This window comes from Canis aureus, chromosome 11 (genome assembly GCF_053574225.1).
Source record: "Canis aureus isolate CA01 chromosome 11, VMU_Caureus_v.1.0, whole genome shotgun sequence".
NCBI lineage: Eukaryota > Metazoa > Chordata > Mammalia > Carnivora > Canidae > Canis > Canis aureus.
This window is the reverse complement of record NC_135621.1, coordinates 49937914-49958325: the sequence shown is the minus strand read 5'-3', so window position 1 is coordinate 49958325 and position 20412 is coordinate 49937914. Positions and strand designations below refer to the sequence as shown.

At 38.2% G+C, this 20412-nt stretch overlaps 1 protein-coding gene across 7 annotated transcripts in view; it reads right to left on the bottom strand.

Moving 5' to 3' along the window:
• CAMKMT (calmodulin-lysine N-methyltransferase) overlaps positions 1-20412 on the bottom strand; it is a 404255-nt gene that overhangs the window by 73439 nt on the left and 310404 nt on the right. For 6 of the 7 annotated variants that reach the window (XR_013389434.1, XM_077915259.1, XM_077915258.1 and 3 more), the window contains 3 exons: positions 4203-4263; positions 2141-2195; positions 1012-1075 (listed from right to left, as the gene is read on the bottom strand). Coding sequence is in view for 6 of the 7 variants with exons in the window: in XM_077915259.1 (XP_077771385.1) it covers positions 1012-1075; positions 2141-2195; positions 4203-4263 (180 nt within the window). In the remaining variant the exon portion in view is untranslated. The remainder of the gene's footprint in view (positions 1-1011; positions 1076-2140; positions 2196-4202; positions 4264-20412) is intronic. The other variant, XM_077915264.1, reaches the window with a different exon arrangement.

The window sequence follows — 20412 nt, the reverse complement described above, 5'->3', positions numbered from 1 at the left end:
GAGCACACAAGTGCTGCTGAACAATATTAGCTACTGTGCTTCTTGTACCTCCTTTCTCCTCTCTGAACAGCCTGATAGAGCTGCTGCAAATTTTATTTTTAAAAAATGATATAGCAAAGGCAGGAAAAGAAAATCGAAACATAGGCTTTTATGCAAGAAGCCGCAAAAATCTAAACCGTTTTGGCATTTTAGAGGTCTAACATTCAAATAAGTAGATTGCCTCCTTCATAATGTAAATGTAAGGCATACCAAAAATCCAAAGCAAATATATCTTCCACTTCTCCTCTCAATTTCTAACGGCTGTTAACTGCTCCTGAACAAATCAGCTCGATTGCTAAAGTAGCCACAAATTATGCTTGCTTTCTTAGTTAAAGTACAGTTCAATTTTCATGAACTCTGTGTACATATTAGTAAAGCATAATCTAATATAATGGGGTTTGAGCTGTAATAGCATAGCAGAAAAAAAAGAGATAGCTTTTATAATCCTAAATAAAAGGAAATAATGAAAAGCTGATAGCTGTTTCCAACGGGGAGCTTCTTGGTAACCCCTCGGCAATTAGAGTAGGTCCAATGCTACCTAACACATACAGACAAGATCAAACCCTAGAAAGGTAATAATGAATGTGAAGCTGGAAGTTAGTCTTTGCAAGCAACATCGGATATCATAAGTATTCAATCATTAATTTTATACTGGGAAATTTCAGTGAAAATGAAAGGACATTAAGAACGCCTGAAAACTATGATGAAACAAATGTTCTGATTGCCTTGAGTCGTCCACAGATCATGGCCTCCTTTAGCAAGAAGTGACTGTAAAAATCTATCAACATAAAAGAAAAAAACCCGTCGTAGCCAATGAATTCCATATATTTCTACTTTTTCTTAATTACTTATCATGTGTGTGGGGGGGATTCTTTTTTAATACCCCATGCTGTCTTTCTTTATATCAATTGTTACTCGGCCGGGAAAAAGGAGTGAACACAACAAACCCGTTTTCTATCTGAATAAGGATACTTCTGATGGCCTTTTCATTCCCATCAGTTAACAGAACTTCTTTGACATCTGCAGAAATAGCAACCTGAAAAAAAAAAAAAAAAAAAAGGAGCACAGCAAACAATGAGCAAATATGCTTGTCTGTGTGGAAGTGAAGACAGGAGTGACAAGCCTTCAGTATCATGCTTCCTCACCTATTTCTCTGTAACAATCTTCAATCTTTTTTCATTTTATGTCTGCATTATTTTAATCATTCAATCAAATCAGTCAATACTTTTATCATTCCATTTGCGGGAGCCTCTATCTTGCTATCATTCTGTTCGGTAATTGCATTGTGACAGCGGATGATGGTATTCTGAGAGGCTTTCATTTGTGGGCTTCTGTTTATCTAGTAGAGCCATCATACAAGGCTGTCACTCTGCCTTTCAGCTTGCTTCTGTCTGACTGCCTGATGCCCTTCATATAACTTTGCATTGCAGGCAGATGGCTTTGTGAGGGTAATTTTTTTGTGAGCTTTGACATGCTCGCACATTGGGCTGTAACCTCGACACATTGTGTAAGAGCGACAGGTTTGTCAAATGCCAATCAGTGTAACAATATGCTTTTATTTGTAGAGACATAAAAACTTGTCTAATGCACTGTGCTGCTACATAATATCTCCTGAATACATGACTCAGAACCCAGAGAATGGGGAACGACGTTCCTGAATGGCCAATCTAATTCAAAAGAATCTAATTACTGAGCGCTCTGGATCATGTTTGTTGGTGTAATAATGCAGGCAAAACATTAGCAGCTATATCATGGTGCTCCAACTGTGATTCGCTGGGCTATTCCTGTATCTTAGCAAATGGGACTATAATCTGAAAAAAAAAAAAAAATGCTTTCGCTATGGCAAAGAAAGACCGTGCGAGGCCTGGAATGTCACAACAAGCGATATTGACTACACTGAGGTAAAATGTTTCTGCTCATCGAGGCAACCATAAAATCAATATGATCCGAAAGTAAGTCAATCTAGAAGGTCTCTCAAGACTCGGCAGCTTGACCGCAGCTGATGCTGTTGACGGTTCTCTGACCCAGCCGTTGGAGGCCCTGGAACATTTTTCCTTTTGTTCCTCCCTCTGAATGGGATTGGAATTGAGAAAAGACCTACCATGAGCCCAGCCAAGCATGTCATGCCACCCCCTAGCTCACACACAGCAAGGTCCCTGAAAGAGAGAAAAGAAATGGTAGAACCCATACAAATTAGATGAAAATGGTCAGAGAGAGATATATGTTACAAGAACAAATTGCCATCTGCAGTAAGAACGGCGCTACCAGGAAGTTGTGGAGACATGACTAGGCTACCTCATGTTGCTTTGCGTTTTAAAAATAATTATGAAATAGAAAAGTCACAAAGCAGGCAAATCAGTGGGGGTTCCCTCATTAGTGTTCACTGCAACATTACCACCGCTGAGCTGAAAAATCTGAGAAGGTTCCCTTTTTTTCCCTTGTCAATGGCGCTGTCTTTTAGAACTAAACTAGCTAGAGTAGCGAAAGATAATTGTTAGGAAAGGGTAACACTGTTAATCCACATTCATTCCTTCAAAAACAGTTAGACAAGTAAATGAAGAACATATATGAGTGTGTATATACCTATATTATAGTCACATACACACAACACATGCACACACACATACACACACGCAAATAAATGCAATCTTGGATTTTTTGGAAAAAAAAATTTGAAACCACGCTGAAACATTTTGGAAAGCCGACTGCCCCCATAAAGAACAATTACACAAAGAGCATTTAGCAATTAACACTTAAATCACAATTGACCCCAACACAACACAGTGAATAAACAATGCAGGGACATAATATGGTTAAGCCAGCAAACCCAGGCCTAAGTAATGACGGGGCTCTGACTTCACCGCTCCAAAGTAAAGCGGCTCAGAGTAAAAGCTGACAGTCTAGTGTGGCACTCTGCACTCACCTTTCCCTTTGTGCCCAAATATCAGCCCTCAACGTGTGACATTCTTACCCTGGCCCCACTGCTCCATGATTGGAGCTCCAGTCAAGCTTAAGCACAGCGAGAAGAGCAAATGCCAGACTCCCAGAGCAGCTCTGTAGCCCAAATTCAAAACTGCCCTGTTCTTATTTCATATGCTTAAACCCCTAAGATTGTTCCTTCTTTCCAGGCTGGGAAGTTTATTACCTCGACAGGAGAAAAGAAACAGAAAGAGGGAATTGAAAAGGAGGGAGAGGTGCAAAGAGAGGGAAGAGGAAGAGAAGCCAAGCAAGGATATTCATATTCCGGAATACACTTAATGAGTATTTAGTTGTTCAAAGCCATTATAGACTGGTTGGTAAATATGGACCCACAGAGCTTTAAAAAATACATATTATTGACCCAATCTTGTAAATATATATTGTTAAAACACACACCATGATCACTAATGACTTGTCTGGAATCATAATGCGCTATTCAGGAAGTAGATATTGGATGACTTTTATAAAATGAGAATTAAAAATGAAAAATCCTTATTTTCTGGATCCACCAAACAGCTTTAGAATTTTCAAATAAAAGGAGGTTTATTTTCCTTTTCCTAAATCACATCCATGGGTGTGATCTATAATGCACATTGACAACTGAAAACATCTATTTCCATAGCATGGATCTGTAATAGTAATTTATATTTTACAAATACATATTGTTAGATATATAAAATACCTTTAAAACCAGGGTGGAATGGCATCTTTAAATAATAGCTGTGGGGTACTTAATTATCAAATATTCTGTAGTGATTTCCCTAGCAGAAGTTTAAAGAATGTCTTTATTGTGGTTCAGTTGTGTGTGGTTTTTTGTTGTTGTTGTTGTTTTTTTTTTTTTTTTTTTTTTTTGGACCTTCACAATCAGGGAGGATTGATTGGAGCTTCACTTTTGTTTCCCCAAAATCAAAGTGAAATAAAATGCCTTGAGTGAAAATCAAAAGCCTTTGACATATAGCAAAAAGCTTGCTGTGCAATATTAGTACCCAAAGGCAATTCAGATTTCTTTTCAGAAGCAACATGTTTTCACCATGAACTTTTTCCTTTCCTTTCTCTTTTCTCTCTTTCTTTCTTATATTTCTTTAACAACTTAATTTGAAGAATGTAATCACAGCAATCTTTAATATGCATATATAATACCCATAATGGGCTAAAAAAATATCTTTTTAAGTGCAGCTTTGTACCTGAATATATTACTGTGCTTGAGGCAGTAGTAAGCCAAAACCTCTTCAGATGGCCAGATGCCTGGAAAACACAAGAGGATACACTTTTTGATTACAGGAGTCTGTTCTATAATCATTCTCTATAGTTGTTCTCTTAAGAAATGGCTTTTAAAAATAATGTTCAATACAAGCTATTTCAACTTGAATCAAACTTAACATAATTATTACTTGTAATATGTCATATCAAATGAGTTTCTTTTGTTGTTGATTATAGCTCTTTTCCCAGAAAAACAGCAAAATATCCTAAATAATTTTTACCAAATTTCAATCACAAGACAGCAAAAACAATAACCACAAACTACAAATACTAAAAGTCCAATTTTAATGGTATTTCAGGTAGCGATCTTGTACATGTGAACCTTCTTTTCAGCTAATTCATAAGCGTCAGTTGAAGACCTACTGTATGTGCAGCCCACGTGAGGCAAAAATAAATGGAAAAAACCCTTGCAAAGGAAACATCTGAGGTCCTTTTTCTTTGATTCCATCCTAATGTTTTCAAATACGCATAATTATTTCGTTTCTTCAATTAGAAATATCAAACTAGAGATTAGAATTAAGAAATTTAAATTTCACTAACTTTGGCACCTTTTTAAATTTGATAATAATCCTCCGCACTAAACTCCATGGATGGGCATTTTCTTTAAATCATCACTTGTAAATCATTTCTTTTGAAGACTTAGGTAGTCTTCATGAATGAATATGAATTCCTTAAAAAAAAAGATAAACATTCTTGGAAATGATAGTCCCGTGGTTATCACAGAGTAGTCTGGTTGCAAGTGCTTTTAATTTTTTTCTTTACACTTTTCATATTTTCCAAAGATTTTTACAATGAATGTGTATCACTCCTATGATCAGAATAAATCACATCATAAAAATTATGTTTTCGCCAAGGGTTCAGATTCAAAGGTCAGGCAGGGCACTAGCATCCTGCTCTGCCTGAGGTTGAGAAGGCCCTGCCGCCCTGGGAAAGAGCAATGAATGTTCACTGCCTTTGCACTAAACTCTTTTCTAATGGGTCTGGATGCAAAGTTGGAACACCTAATGAGACCTACTTTTTTTTTCTTCTAGATGCATCTCCAGCTTCAAAGAGTGAGAAATCCAAGCACTCCAGAGAAGAGGATGTCAAAGAAATGGTAAGTAAAATCCTAAGGGAATCAGTGGGTAAATATATGAACAGCAAAGATATTGACCCCATAAAAGCATCTGCTGCAGGAAAGTCTGGTCAAGTGTAAACTGGCTCAGCCTCCATGGTATTTCTGGTAAAAATGAGTTTGGGAGAGAACAAAGTAAATCAGCAAGCAGTGTTGGGAGTCATATTTAGGAGAAAAGTCAGAAAGGCAGTGGAGTATAGCAATTAAGATCACATGTGCTTTGGAACCAGACTTTTTGGGCTCCAGTCCTAGCTTGTTGGGCTGCATTCCCTCACTAGTGACCTTGGGTAGTTTACTTAACCTCTCTGTTCCTCAGATTCCTCATGTAAAATAATGTAATTGTAGTATCGACTTCATAGAATTATGAGGATTAAAAAAGTAAAATACATGAACTGTATTCAGAGCAGTTCCTAACTCGTAATGAGCTCAAAGAAAAATTTGTTGTTAATGTTATTCTTCTGCTCTGGGGGATAAAAGAGTAGAAGAGAAAATCTGTGGACCTCGACAGCTATCCCAATGACCAGAATAGATGGAGAACCATTTTGTCCTTCTCCTACCCGTGAACCTTGCTACAGCCCCCGAATCCTAATATCTGGCATACCTCCACATTAAAAGAACTCTGTAAAGAATAAAGTATGTAATAAAATTCTCTGAAGGAAGAGCCCAAGACAGTGTTCTACACCAAGTATATATAATCATTAGAATAATGAATTTCTTTATGCCTTTAGTAGATGGTTTTGAGGTTTAAAAAAATAATGATAGGGGAAGGGTATTTAACTAAAATGCAAGCTTTGATTAAGTACAAAAATGTGACTTCTAAAATACATAGTCTTTTAAGAGAGTTTTATAATTTTCTCAAAAAATTATAGAGGTTGATTTTTAACTAAATTAAATACAAAAATATGCAGAACAAAGTTAATAAAATCACCTAAAATTTCACCACTAGTCTATTACACCTCGTAACACTTTGGACATCATTTCAAAAACAGCTTTCTAAGCACAAAGATATTTTACACAAATGGGATCTTATCAGGCAGGTATTTGACAATCTGATTTTGCCCTACTCAATATGTGATGGATAACTTCCCATGACAATAAAAATATACTTGCATCATTACATATATGTATATTTTTAAGTAGACTCCACACCCAGCATGGACCCCAACACAGGGCCTAAATTCACGACTGTGAGATCGAGATCAAGAGTCAGATGCTTAACTGACTGAGCCACCCAGGCGCCCCCTTGGATCATTATTTTTAATGACTGATTTTATGTCTGCATCAAAATTTGTTTAACCAATTTCTTCCTGAAAGGCATTTAAGTTATTTTGAGTTTTTGATATATGAGATTATAAACACTGTTATAATGAAGACACATTTTCCCCCCAAAATATGATTTTTCTCCATAGGTCCAATAACTAGAAATGGGAAGTCTGGCCAAGGGTTAAATGCCTATCACATATATCAAACCATCTTCCAAAACATTTGCACCAAACTATACCTCCAAATAAGAGTGTTTATTTCATCAAGGTCTTGCCAAGGTGAGGTTTTGGCAACCTATTTTATTTTTGCTCATCTATTCAGGTTTCGAAAGTTATCTCAGGGCAAATCGACAGCACAATGACATACCACTTCACTCCTTCTTCTAGGATGGCTATAACCAAAAAAATCAGACAACAGCAAATGTTGGCAAGGATGAGGGGAAATTATGTAAAATGTTGCAGCTGCTTTGGAAAACAGTCTAGCAGTTCACCGAAAATTTAAATGTAGAATTAACATATGGCCCAGTAATTCCACTCGTACGAATGTACCCGAGAGAAAATATGTCCACACAAAAACTTGTACACGAATGTTTATAGCAGCATTATTCATAAGAGCCAAAAAGCAGAAACAACCCAAATGTCCATCAACTAATGAGCAGATATATAAAATGTGGTATGGCTATGTAGTACACTATTATTTGGCAATAAAAGAAATAAAGTACTGATTCATGCTACAACATAGATGGAGCATGAAAACATTATGCTGAGTGAAAGAAGCCCAACACAAAGAACCACATGTTGCATTTTCCATTTGTATGAAATGTCCAGAATAGACAAATTCATAGAGACAGATTATACAGTGGTGGTTGTCTAGGGCTGGGTGGTTGAGAGTAAATGTCAAGTGACCTTTTAGAGGTGATGAAATATTTTAAAATTGTAGTGATGGTTGCACAACTCTGTGAATACACTAAAAATCACTGAGTGAATTGTGTAGTATGTGAATTATAGTTCAATAATGCTGTTATTTTAAACAGTTTTGTCATTTCTATTTGTGGAAATATAATGGTCTTTTTTTAAAAGGATTTTGTTTGTTAATAACTTATTCAGAGTTTAAAGAGACACTGAGTTCTGTGAGAATGATTAAGACAACAATTAAAACAAATGAATATGATTAAGATTAGTACCCAGTCCCTCTGACACAGTCTTTCTCCTTTCTCAGAAACTACTACTTCCAATTCTTTTAGTTGATTCTTCTGGTAATTAATTCCATATTTCTACATATGTTTGTATTGCTACTTCTTGATTTTTCAGTTTTAGACAAAATCTATTGACCCCCCAGTATGGAAGATAAACTTTTTTCACTTTCATCTGTACTCCTCTCCCCGTGTCACACATACCATGCTCCTTACCCATCCACCATCACTATTGTCCTATTATAGATATATTATAATTTGGTAATATACTGTCATTGTCAATTTCATTATGACAATGAAATAATACTGACCCATGTAGTAAACTATGATTGCTTTTTCGCTCATGTATAATTCCCCCCTCCATGCAGTTTATAATTGCCTATTTTTTTTCATTTGCTAACGTTTTTATTCAGTCTCAAAATCCAGTTGTCAATTTCCCCTCTCAGTGCATTCATTCCCATCAGGTGTTCTATCAATCTCAGGAGAAAATCTCTCCTGGTGCCTTCTGACTTGTCTGTCTGGACTGAATGTCCTCTATGCTTGGTATACAGCTGATACCCTAGAATCAATCTTCATTTCATTCCAGACTCCCTTTTGCCCTTCTCCTGTATCCCATCTCTTGTTTCTTCTATCTTTTGTCTTTTCTTGGTTTACGTTCTCATTTTAGTGCAAGACATCCCCCAATAGCTTCTTGAAAACAATGTGTGTAAGAGGTAAATATTTGGGAACTTCTATTATTCGGTGGGTAATTTCAATTTGGAAATTCCATATTCTTCAGATCTTGGAACGTTTCTTGGGAAGTTCCATTCATTATTTTATGACCTCCATTTTTACCTGTCCTCCTTGTCTAGAATTCTTATTATTTAGATGTTGAATCTCCTGAACTCTAATATTCTTATCTTTTCTTTCCTACTTTCTATCTCTTACTGTTTTCTTTTTTTTCTGTTTTCTACTTTCTTGGAAATTTCCTCAAATTTATCCTCCAACCTTTTTATTGTACTTCTCATTTATGCTACTTTTAAAAAAAGATTTATTTATTTATTTATTTATTTATTTATTTATTTATTTATTTATGTGAGAGAGAGAGAGTGCAAATGAGTCAGGGGAGGGTCAGAAGGAGAGGGAGGGAGAGAATCCACAAGCAGATTCTTCTCTGAGTATGGAGCCCAATTCGGGGCTTGATCCTGGGACCCTAAGATCATGACCTGAGCCAAAAAAGGTGGACACTTAACTGAGTCATCCAGGTGCCCCACATTTATGCTAGTTTTAATGGTAGTTCTCTGAATATTTCTTTTTTAGAGCATCTTATTCCTGTTTCATGGATCATCTTTTAAAAATTATTTGAAAATATTAATTACAGTTTTTCTTATCCTTACATAGCCTATTTTCTTCATGTTGCTTTTTTTCCTATTAATTGATTTTGGTTCCTGTCACATTAAAAGCTTTCTTCAGATATCTGGTAATTCTTTGTTGTTTGCTTTAAACATAATCATAGAAAGAAAAAAAAACTAGTTGGAAGAGAAGAGGGCTGAGTGTATGTGGATGGAGTGGAGTGTAGGTGGTTCTGTGTATGGTCACCCAATCTCTTCAGCCTGGTTTTGCTCTCTCTATTTTCAACTGTGCCTGATGTCCCTCAACCTAGAACTGTTCAGTTTAACCCTCTCCAGAGAACAAATCTCTCCCATTGGGAGTACAGAGGAGAAGTTACTCAATAGCCTGGAATAGGTATATAACTGCTTTAAAAACAGCTTTCAATCAATCTTCCTTATTTTAGCCTCCTTCAACTCCTACTTTTACAAATGCTCCAATTTCTGAGACGTTCAAAGTTTCAGAAGTCTGAATTGGTTTGGTTTTCAGCTTACTCAACTGCTGGCTTTTTCATATCTGCCAACTCAATGACTTCTCATTCATTTGTTTCCCATCTTTCCAAAATTATACTGTTGCATGTCCCCTCCTTCTATCATCTTTGTGGGTTTAGGCTTTAAAAACATCTCTTTTCAGCGGTTCAGTGAGTTTTCTGGAAGGAAATGATTTGGATGCATTGTTCAACCTCCAAGTTTACCTGAAATCCAGAAATGTATGGTCTTTTGGATGTAACTGTGGGATAATTCTGGAACCCAAGAAATATCATTACTTATTCTTATTCTTACAATTCTTATTTCTCACAGAGTGCATTTTTTTTTTTTAGCATAAGTACTTTTCTGAGTGGTGGGGTTTCAGTACACATCCTAGAACAGTGACTTCTGGACTCTGTGCAACAGAAAGAAACTCACTGGAAAAGTGATGAGAATAAATTTTAGGAGGACATACAAGCCAATGACACTATTGAGGAGGTTTTTCTTATGCTCAAGATTTTTATACTCCATTAATAATATCACAGGGCTCTATCAACCAATTATAGGCATTTCTGCTATGTTCTTGACATCACCCAATGAGACAGAGAAGAATGCCCAAAGTGGCATTTAAAGTAGCTAAAGTACTGACCCCCCTCAAAAGCATCATAAAGTGTCTAAATTAATGATGTACTCTAGATAATTTGTTTCTTAAATACATGTCATGAATTAGGATACTTCCTTAGAAGTTTTCTGAGGCCTATAGTTCTCTATGCCTTAGTGCTTTCTGTATAAATTGAATTAGTTTAACTTATAGCAGAAAAGTCTTCCTTCATCCATTGGGCCTCCATAAAAGCATTAGCTAAATAAGAGCTCTGTTTGAAAGAAGAAAAATAATAGTATATTAGACTTGGGTTTCCATGGTCATTTGATTTCATTCCATTTTCTTTCAAATAAAGGATTGCTTCCTTGCAGATGCTTCTGTCAGAATGGGTCTACTGGATCTAACAAACTTCAAAAAGCGTAGCCAGCCAACAGTAAAATAAGAAAAACTAGTTATCTCTGTAGGAATAATGAGGGAGAAAGTTGCCAATGTGATATATTTTATGTATGCAATCACTTTTTTGTTATTTGTTAGCTAGCTATTTAGAAGTATTTTAAATGCCAAGCTTTACAGTTAATCTGGAAACAAACAATACATCCATTATTAAACTGAGGGCTGAACAATCCTAAAATTAACTATGTAGATATTAAGAGACATGAATTTCTAACTGAGCATGGTCTTCCAAGATGACTCGGATTTAAAAGCTTTTGCTTCCCTAGAGTTCATGTTAGAGGAAAGTCCTAAGACTTTTCAGATGTCAGAAGACCAACAGACTGCTGACTCCCACTTTCCACTCTACCAGCTTGTACTTAGCCCATGGGGACAACACACCCAGCTCTCTATGCTGTGAGATGGCTTTCCTCTGATCAACTGATACCCACCCACGCAGCAGTTTTATTTATCCTCCTCAAACAAAAGGATCCTGTCCATTGTGCAGGAGTGAGAAGTAAGGCTCTCAAATCTGAGACGCAGATGGTGAGGCCAGCCCACCCTTAGCTAAGCTCTTGAGTCTTCTAGGAGAAGAAATGCGTCAGCAGGTATTACTAAAATGAAAAGCAGCTCATGTGGACTGGGTAGGTAAACTTCCTGGACTGTTTTCTGTGTTTACACTCTCCTTAAACATTTGTGCTTTGTCATTTATGTTTCAAACCAGAGTGGAAATACAAAAGAAGGCTACAGAATACTCCATAAATATTTTGGGGGCACCTACTATGATTCAGGCCCTGTGGATCAGCAGAGAATGAGACAGCATTTAAGAAGCTCACTGGAGCTTCTGCCTAGAGAGGGAGATATTAAATAAACAATTACACAAATAATGTGCCTAGTTGTAATTGTAATAAAGGCCATGCAGGAAAACTAGAGGATACTCCTGAGAACATACTATAGAGGACCTGACTTGGCTGGAAGGGAGGTTGGAGGAGTCTGTTAGGGAACACTCCCCTTAGAAATGGCACGTAAGCTGAGATCCAGAGGATGAAGAGCCAAGGAGAGGAGGAAGGTGGCGATGGGTGGAGGGAATGGTCCATCCTAGGGGAGCTCCGTGAGATAAAGCTTTGAAGAAGAGAACAGTTCGATAGGCTAGGAATAGAAATAGGGTCAGTGGAGCTTCAGAATACAGGAGAAATAAAGACAGCAGTGCCAGGGGTGGCTGGGAGCCAGATTCCACAGGCTCAAAGCCATGTTAAGGTTTTCAAATTGCACCTTAATATAAGTGATACATTTTAAGCAGAAGAGTGGTGTGATCAGACTCAAATTTTAGAAGGTAACTCTGACTACTCTAAAGAAAATAGGTTTGAAGAGGGGCAAGAGAGGCAGGGAGAAAACTAGGTCAGTGGCTACTATCATGACCTAGGTGAGTGCTGATGGTGACTTGGGTAATGGTTAGCTTAGATGAAGAAAAGTGAAAAGGTATGAGCTATACTTAGAAAGCACACTGACAAGACTTACTGGTTAATTAGATGAAGGGGTTGGTAAGAGAGAGAGGAAGGTGTCAAATATGACTTAGGTTTGTGTCATAAATAAGTAGGTGGATGACGTATACAGCAAGTGCATATAGGGTTCCCCTTCAATTTTATATGAACTGAGGAGGCTGGATTCATGGTACAAAAACACCAGCTAGTGGTTTGGAATCTGATTCTGGCTCTGCCACTAATAATCTAGGTGACATTGGAAGTAATTTGGCCTGAGGATACTGAGCTTCAGGATCCTCATCTGCGAGACATGAGGTTTGGGCTAGATTATGTCCAGGGGGTCTTCAAGCTATACACAGTTATAATAATAAAAAAAAACATATCTCATGCTCTGGACTTAGAGTCCAGCTTGAACACTGGCTCTAATGATTGTGTGACCTTGGGCAAGCTACTTAAGCTTTCTAAGCCTCATTCATTGCTTCATTCACTTAGAATTATTGGCAGTCAGGCCTATTCTAGGAGCTGGGACAGAAGCAGGGATGAAAACAGAGCCCTTGCCCAAACAACTGCAATAGGGGCAACAAACAATAAAGAAGTTCCAGACAATGAAGAAAATAAAACATTAGGGGAGCCTGGGTGGCATGGTCGGTTGAGCATTTGACTCTTGGTTTTGGCTCAAGTCATGATCTTAGGGTCATGAAATTGAGTCCTGAGTAGGATTCCAGAGTCTACTTAAGATTCTTTCCCCTCCCTGCTTCTCCCCTCACTTGTGCTCTCTCTCTCTCTCTCTAAAATAAATAAACAAAATCTAAAAAACAAAACAAACAAACAAACAAACAAACAAACAAAAAACAAAAGCAAAGAAAATGATAACGAAATAGACAATAACTATAGGGTGGGGGGTTGCTTCTTCAGCCAGCACTATTGTGCAATGCCTTCGTTTTCTCTCATTTGTTAAGTGCAAGCAGTAAAAGTACCCACTGCCAGTGTGGCTGTGAGGACTAAATGAGGTAATGCACATTAGGTGCTTAGAACAGTGCCTGGCATGTAGTAAATTTTTAAAATGTTTTTATAATGTTAGCTAAGGTTGCTGCTATTTGTCACTGTTATCATTTTGACATGTTTCTGTCCAGGAAATTGTATCAACCTTGATTCGATTTTTATAATACTTTCAGGGAGACTATGATTCCTAATTGATAACATGCAAAATCAAACCCAAACTGAACTTTGGGAAAGTTTACCACAGCAATGGCAATTGTGAAAACCGACTGTAATAAAAAAATTCCATACAGATGGACAACGCTTGCTCTATACTTGTGCCCCTGCTCTGACCCATTAACAGACTTGTTCTGAACAGTAAGTTATTAGGTGCAAGCCTCCGTATGTTTGTGCAGCCAAATCACTGAGAACATGGGCACATCTGGGTGAAAGACAATGTCCGCGACGCCCTGCACAGCCAGCAGGTGGAAGCCTGCCCCCTGATGTACTCACGTTTACTGAATGCTGACTGCTGGCCAGGTGCTATGACCTAGAAGAGGAAATCCAGTCGTGGGGAGATTAAGAAACCTTCCCCCATATCAGACAGATATTTTGTCATGGAGTTGGAATTTGACTCCAATCTGAACTTGTATCTTACACTGCCATCCCCTAGGTTGCAAAAACAAGGTCCAAATCAATTACCTCACCATTTTGTTTCTTCTTCTGTTCCTGGAGAAGCCAACTAAACCAAAAGGAGGACATAGTGAGCATGTGGAAGGAAGAGAAGCAAAGAGGACACAGAAAATTAGCCAAGCATCTCACCGACAAATTCTTCTAAAACTACAAGATGGGACCGTTGCTGGGTGTGACTTCACTTTTAAAAAGGCATTAAAATTAAAAACTTAAATTTTACTCCAGATACCTACTTGAGGGAAGGTAAAGCTGAAAGCAGTCCATCTGGACTCTGTGATGGGGATGAGGAGATAGTCTTTGGAGAGCCTGCCCCAGCCTTCTGTCTGATGGTTGCTTTTAGAGCAGATGCTAGGAAAGCAACTAGGGGACAGATGAGAAATGAAGACAGGACAAGAGAGATGATGCAGCACTGCCTAAAGAAAGACATACACAGAACGCACCGTAACCACAGCCCCAGCCAGCTCGCACGCCTCCTATAGCAAAGACAACTTGGAAGACAGCTCTGGGACTTCTGAGCTCTAGGAGTTGAGCAAATCACTTAAGCTCCCCTTACATCATGCCCTTCTCTGGAAGAAAGTGTACTATCTATCTTGTAAGTATAGACAGGAGGATCGAATGAATTAGAAGAGTACCAAGTAAGTGCTCAGTCAGTGTTAGTAACACTAATAGTGTTACTATTAGTAACAATGCTAGTTGGACACTCACTGCTCAGCAAACACTGGGCTGTTTGCTTTACACAGACGATCTCTTTTAAGCCCGAAAACAGCCCTGTAAGGGATGGACTATCATTTTGGCCAGTGAAGGGGCACAAGGAGGCTTACCAAAGCACACAGAGCACAGCCCAGGATTCGAGCCCAATTGCTCAACCACTAGGGCCCAGTTTCTTTTCTTTCCTTTTCTTTCTTTCTTTCTTTCTTTCTTTCTTTCTTTCTTTCTTTCTTTCTTTCTTTCTCTTTCTTTCTTTCTTTCGATTTTATTTATCTATTTGAGAGAATGAGAGCAAGAGCATGAGCAGGGGGGAAGGGCAGAGGGAAAGGGAGCCCGATGTGGGGCTCGATCCCAGGTCCCTGGGGATTGCAACCCAAGGTGAAGGTAGATGCTTAACCAACCAGGCCACCCAGGCACCCTGCCAGTGCCCAGTTTCTTAATCATTATCCTATATTGCTCCAACTCTGGTAGCTGGTACTGAAATCCAGAGAACTAGTTTCTAGGTCTCATGGCCATCAATAACTAATTTTAGGACTTTGGACAAATCACATTTGGGCTCTGGCTTCAAGAATAAAATGGAAGGAAAAAAAAAGAATAAAATGGAAGGGTCAAATTGATTTCTGAGGTTTCTTCCAACTCTTAAATCCAATGGCTATAGATCATTATATCTGTGCATTTCCAAATTCTATAAAGCTATAGAACTGTCAGTGAGTGGGCTCTCTAGCCTGCAACATTTTAAAGAAATTAGATTATCTTAAATATTTTATTTGTACTATAATATCAAATCTAAATAATATAACAATATCAAATCTAAACCCTTACCAGGAAATATTTTAGATAGGATTCAGAATGGTTTCAGAAGTCAAGCTTTCCTAACATGCCTATTTTAAGTGAATTAGCACTGCCTTTGTTAATTCAATCTCACAGCTTCAGAGAAGAGACTGGTCTACATCTGTGTATTCTAGTGGCAATAGAATTTTTATTTAGTTAATTCAGCATATTAACAACAACCTCCTCAAGTACAGTTTTTCTCTCTGATATTGAACATGGTTCTCAGATATATGCTGCATTTTTTCCACTCATATTTCCTCCTTGTCAAGGTAACAAACTACGTTTTGGGTAGCAGAAATTTTCCTGAAGTCTGAAAGCACAGATAGAATACCATCTCTCAGTGTGACCCCTCTGGGCCTAAGCCAGAAAATGCTCCATCCTCCTTGGTCAGAGAGGATGTCAGAAAGTAAGAGCAGACATTTCTAGCAAAGGTGGACCCAGAGAGCTGCTACCAAAAGAAGAAACATGGCCTGGGTTCCACCAGAAACACACCACATTTTCCTCAGAGTTAAAAAAAAAAAAGAAGGGCAACCCGGGTGGCTCAGCGGTTTAGCACCGCCTTCAGCCCGGGGCGTGATCCTGGAGACCCAGGATCGAGTCCCGCATCAGGCTCCCTGCGTGGAGCCTGCTTCTCCCTCTGCCTCTCTCTCTCTCTCCTCTCTGTGTATTCTCATGAAGAAATAAATAAAATTTTTAAAAGAAGAAGAAAGAAAAAAGAAAGAAGAGGCAGATTTTCATTGCCAATTTTACTCCAAGTAACAGTCTCCTCTGAGACCTTGCTGTGCTCAGTGTCTTCAAAGTAGGGTGATCAGGCTATCATTTTGAGGAGATCACCCTTTTTCCTTTTAAAATAGGACCGTGTTGTGTCTTGAAATCACATGAAAGCAGCAATGCATTAAATAAAGTGGGACAAAGAAGAAAATATTAGAAATAATTATTACTATTCCTTATCTGAGGCAAGGAGTCACTTCACTATCACACACACACTTGCTACATGGCCCACCGAAGAAAAGTAAGGAGAGTGAGATTTCCCCTTCATCACTTATGATATGTGAACTTGAGTTCTTTTCTTTTTTTCAAGATTTTATTTTTAAGTAAGCTCTATACCCAACACGGGGCTTGAACTCACAACCGCAAGATCAAGAGTCACATGTTCTACTGACTGAGCTAGCCAGGTGCCCCGTGAACTTGATTTCTAAACCAGCTTCCTTCCTGCCTTGGAGTCTAGCTTTATCTCACTTCTAGGTAAATTCTAGCACTGAATTCCAAACAAATGGAAAGCCTTGTGTTCCATGTGGAATGCATGCTCTGCACTTACGAGAGCCTCCCTGGAGAGAAAACGATATTCAGGAGGTACATGTTACAAGTGCCAAAGCAGAGAACATTTATTAAATGGCCATGGTATTAATCTTCTTAGGTAGAACTTATTTATTTAGCGGTGTTTTTTGGAAGGTGTGCGCCCCAGTGTTTCAAAACTGCCTTCACTCCAAGTTCCTCCTCTTAGGCCTGTGATGGGATGGGAGAAGAAGGCCCGCCTCCCTCTTCTTACAGCAGGAATCACCATTAGTAGGTTCCAAAAGGAAAAACACCATTTGGCAAATTGACTCAGTAAGTATGGCAACATCTCAGTGTGCTGAGGTTGTTGAGGTTTGGTCTCATCCCACTTTAAACAAACCCCTCTCTGCCATTCTATCTGAAAGTAAATGTGTGATACTCAGATGTCTTTAAAAAAAAAAAAAAAGATGTGAGTTGGCAGAGAATCTCAGCTGTGCAGAATGGCCTGGGTCTGTCCTTCCGGGCTCCCTGCTCATCCTTATTCATTAATACAAAGGAAACATGACGGTCTGCTCTCCAGAAATTTCTGCTGCTGTCCAAACTTGGGCAGCTCACTACAACTAATGTGGAAATAGAGTGCGAAGCACGTCCTGGCTGTAAACACAGCAGTATTGCTCTGTCAGGGCCATCTACAAATGGCTCCAACCAACTTGTATGATTGTCTTTAACACCTTTTTGCATTTTTTAAAGAAATGAATTTGATTTCATTTTCCTTCCCCAGTTTTCAAATAGTCATTAAAAATTAAACAACACTGGGAAAGGCTTTTGTGATTATAGCCTTCATTCTCCTGCAACAAACTGGATCTATAAATTTACGTACCATTGTAGATGTAAATTACAAAATTTATATTCAACTATATTAAAACATCTATTCCAAAAATGATTACCAGTTGTGAAAAGCAGACAGGCTTATCACTTGCTGTCAGTTGTTCATGTCTAGTTAAGCAATAATGTGCTAAAACTGCTCTTTTGTTTTGTGTAAGAATTTTGGCAATAGAAGAAATGAACGCTCAGTTAATAAAAACTCAGGCTGCTTTTTGCTTTGATGGAGGAAGCAGCTGCCTGTTTTCATTTGCTGCAGAGCAGCAAAACCCATCAATATAATAAGCAGCTTAGATGCATCCATCCACAGCATCTGTAAGGATATAGGGCTATTCGCTCAAAACCAATCCCTGGTTTAATTTTAACAAAGATGTGTCTGACATATTTGAAAATGCATTATAATAGGTTTTGAAACATGAACAATTTCTCTTTCTTTTAAATACTTTTTATGGATTTGAAAGGTTAGTATACATAGTGGAATGATAGCAATGATAAAAACCAGTCCAAACTGTGAGGCCATCTTAAAACAAGGGCAGGAAAGAGAGCAAATCAAGAGGCGGTTATTTGGTCGCCTTCAAAATAGGAATAATTCATTTGATTTCATTCATTTATTCGTTCAAACAAATATTTACTGAATCCTTACTGTGTACTGGATTGGGTGAGATACTGAGGCCACCTTTCTTACTCTCAAGGAGTTCACTCTTCAGGGGAAAAGATGGGTACAAAAAAAAATAAGTGAAATAATGCAGTAAGCACAGTGATACAGAGATTGCACTTCTCTGTTACCTCTTTGTTTTAAAAAAAAATTCCAATGGGCAGAGAACACAGAGAAACTAACATAAAAATTAAAAATCAAATACCATCTCCTCTATTACACAGTCACACACTTCATTAGACATACCTTTAAGAAAATTGAATTATGTTTAAACACATGTCAAACTGTTTACTGGTGTAGCCAAGAATTACTACACTTTGGAGAAAAGTTTTACAATATTAAGTTTTGTTTGGACAGCCTCTAGTAATACAGTAACCACTAGACACTTTTACATGATCACGAACATACCACAAGGCAAGCCTAATAGAAAACACAAACTTGCAAATAACTTATAATGAGATGCAGTATGCTTTGGCTAGTGAACATGCTAAGAGATTTTTCATTTCATTTCATTTCATTTTACTTTAGTGCTGGGGGCATTCCAAAAAGTCAGATAATTCTAAATCCTCCTCTTCCTCTGATTCAATATCAGATAAAAGAACATTTCAGCATGATCGGCTAGGGTATACATAAATGTAGGGTTAGCCATCAGCTTCTCAGCATATCAAATTTAAATGAGAACTCATTTATAGAAACACTGAGGAAATCTCCCATACATGAGGGCGAAGAGCTTTCTTATTCAAACATGTTCACTGTAAAACACACATACTTAGGTTTTAAAAATAAATGTTTAATTTTGGAATAATGTTTGATTTATAGAAAAGCAAAAAGTTGTCACCATCTAACATTTATCAAAACTAAGAAACTGGCACTGGTATGTTCCCATTAAACCACGCTCACGGGTTCATTTTTTTTTTTTTTAATTTTTTATTTATTTATGATAGTCACACAGAGAGAGAGAGAGAGAGGCAGAGACACAGGCAGAGGGAGAAGCAGGCTCCATGCACCGGGAGCCCGACATGGGATTCGATCCTGGGTCTCCAGGATCGCGCCCTGGGCCAGAGGCAGGCGCCAAACTGCTGCGCCACCCAGGGATCCCTCACGGGTTCATTTTTAATGAGAGGGTTCCTATTCAAGAGGAGAGTGGATGCAGGTGTCTGTAAGAAAGTAAAAAATTAAACCTCAATGACAATACTACCATCTATCATATATCTTTTCCTTCCCTTAATTTTCTTCCTTCTTAAGTTGTTCTAAAGAAATTCATATCAGATTTAAGAATTAAAAGAGGACAGAAAATGCATGTAACTTGTGGTTTAAAAAAAAAAAATCTGACCCCAGTGAGGGAACTGTGTAGCCCAGGAAAGCCTTGGTTCCCCATTCCATTATTGAATGAGCAGAATATTATTACTAAGTCATTATTCACATAGAAATTCTGATTGCCCCTATTCAATTAATACTTTCATATCACAGTGTGACATGGACCTTATAACCAATCTTGTGGCAGCATGAGTTAAGAACCACAAAGAAGTCAGAGGTCATTATTTTTCACCCATTCAGAGTGTTTGTAAAGCATTCACTATGCACCCTCTCGTCCCTGTGCATGCTTTCTTCCCTCGTCTGCTCCACTGCTTAATGGCTGGGCACAATGCTTCTAGAAACCTGCAAAGATTCATGGGCTACATACTGGTTAATGGTCGTCTCTCCAAGAGTAAGTTGGAAAGAGACGCCTTTGGGGAGATACTCTCCAGCTCCAATGGGTGGTTGCCATAGGCTGCGAGAAAACAAACGTCTGTTGTTAAAGCCAGCCAGTCTATGGCATTTTGTTGTGGTGGCGTACACTGACAAAGCCAGTGGTCAGTGCTTGGTGCCCTCTCTAGCCCCAGTGCATTCTAAGCTGAAAGAATTGCCTCCCTAAAATGTACACAGGACCCGTAGAAAGGACAGAGCACAGCCATGGCCCCAGTGAAGCCCTCTACTTTACCTTGTCCTTTCTTCCCTCCCCTGATTCCTTTAATGTCCTTTCCATCCATCTTGTCTCTCCTAATTTTTACTTCAAACTTTACTAAAGTTTTTAGCTTTTGTTTTCCATTTAAAAGAACTCGTGATAGAAGACCCAGCATTAATCACACTCTGATAAAGAAATTCTGCTGATATCGCCTTCAAGGTTTTATAAAATCACTTTGCTTTGTTATCTTTG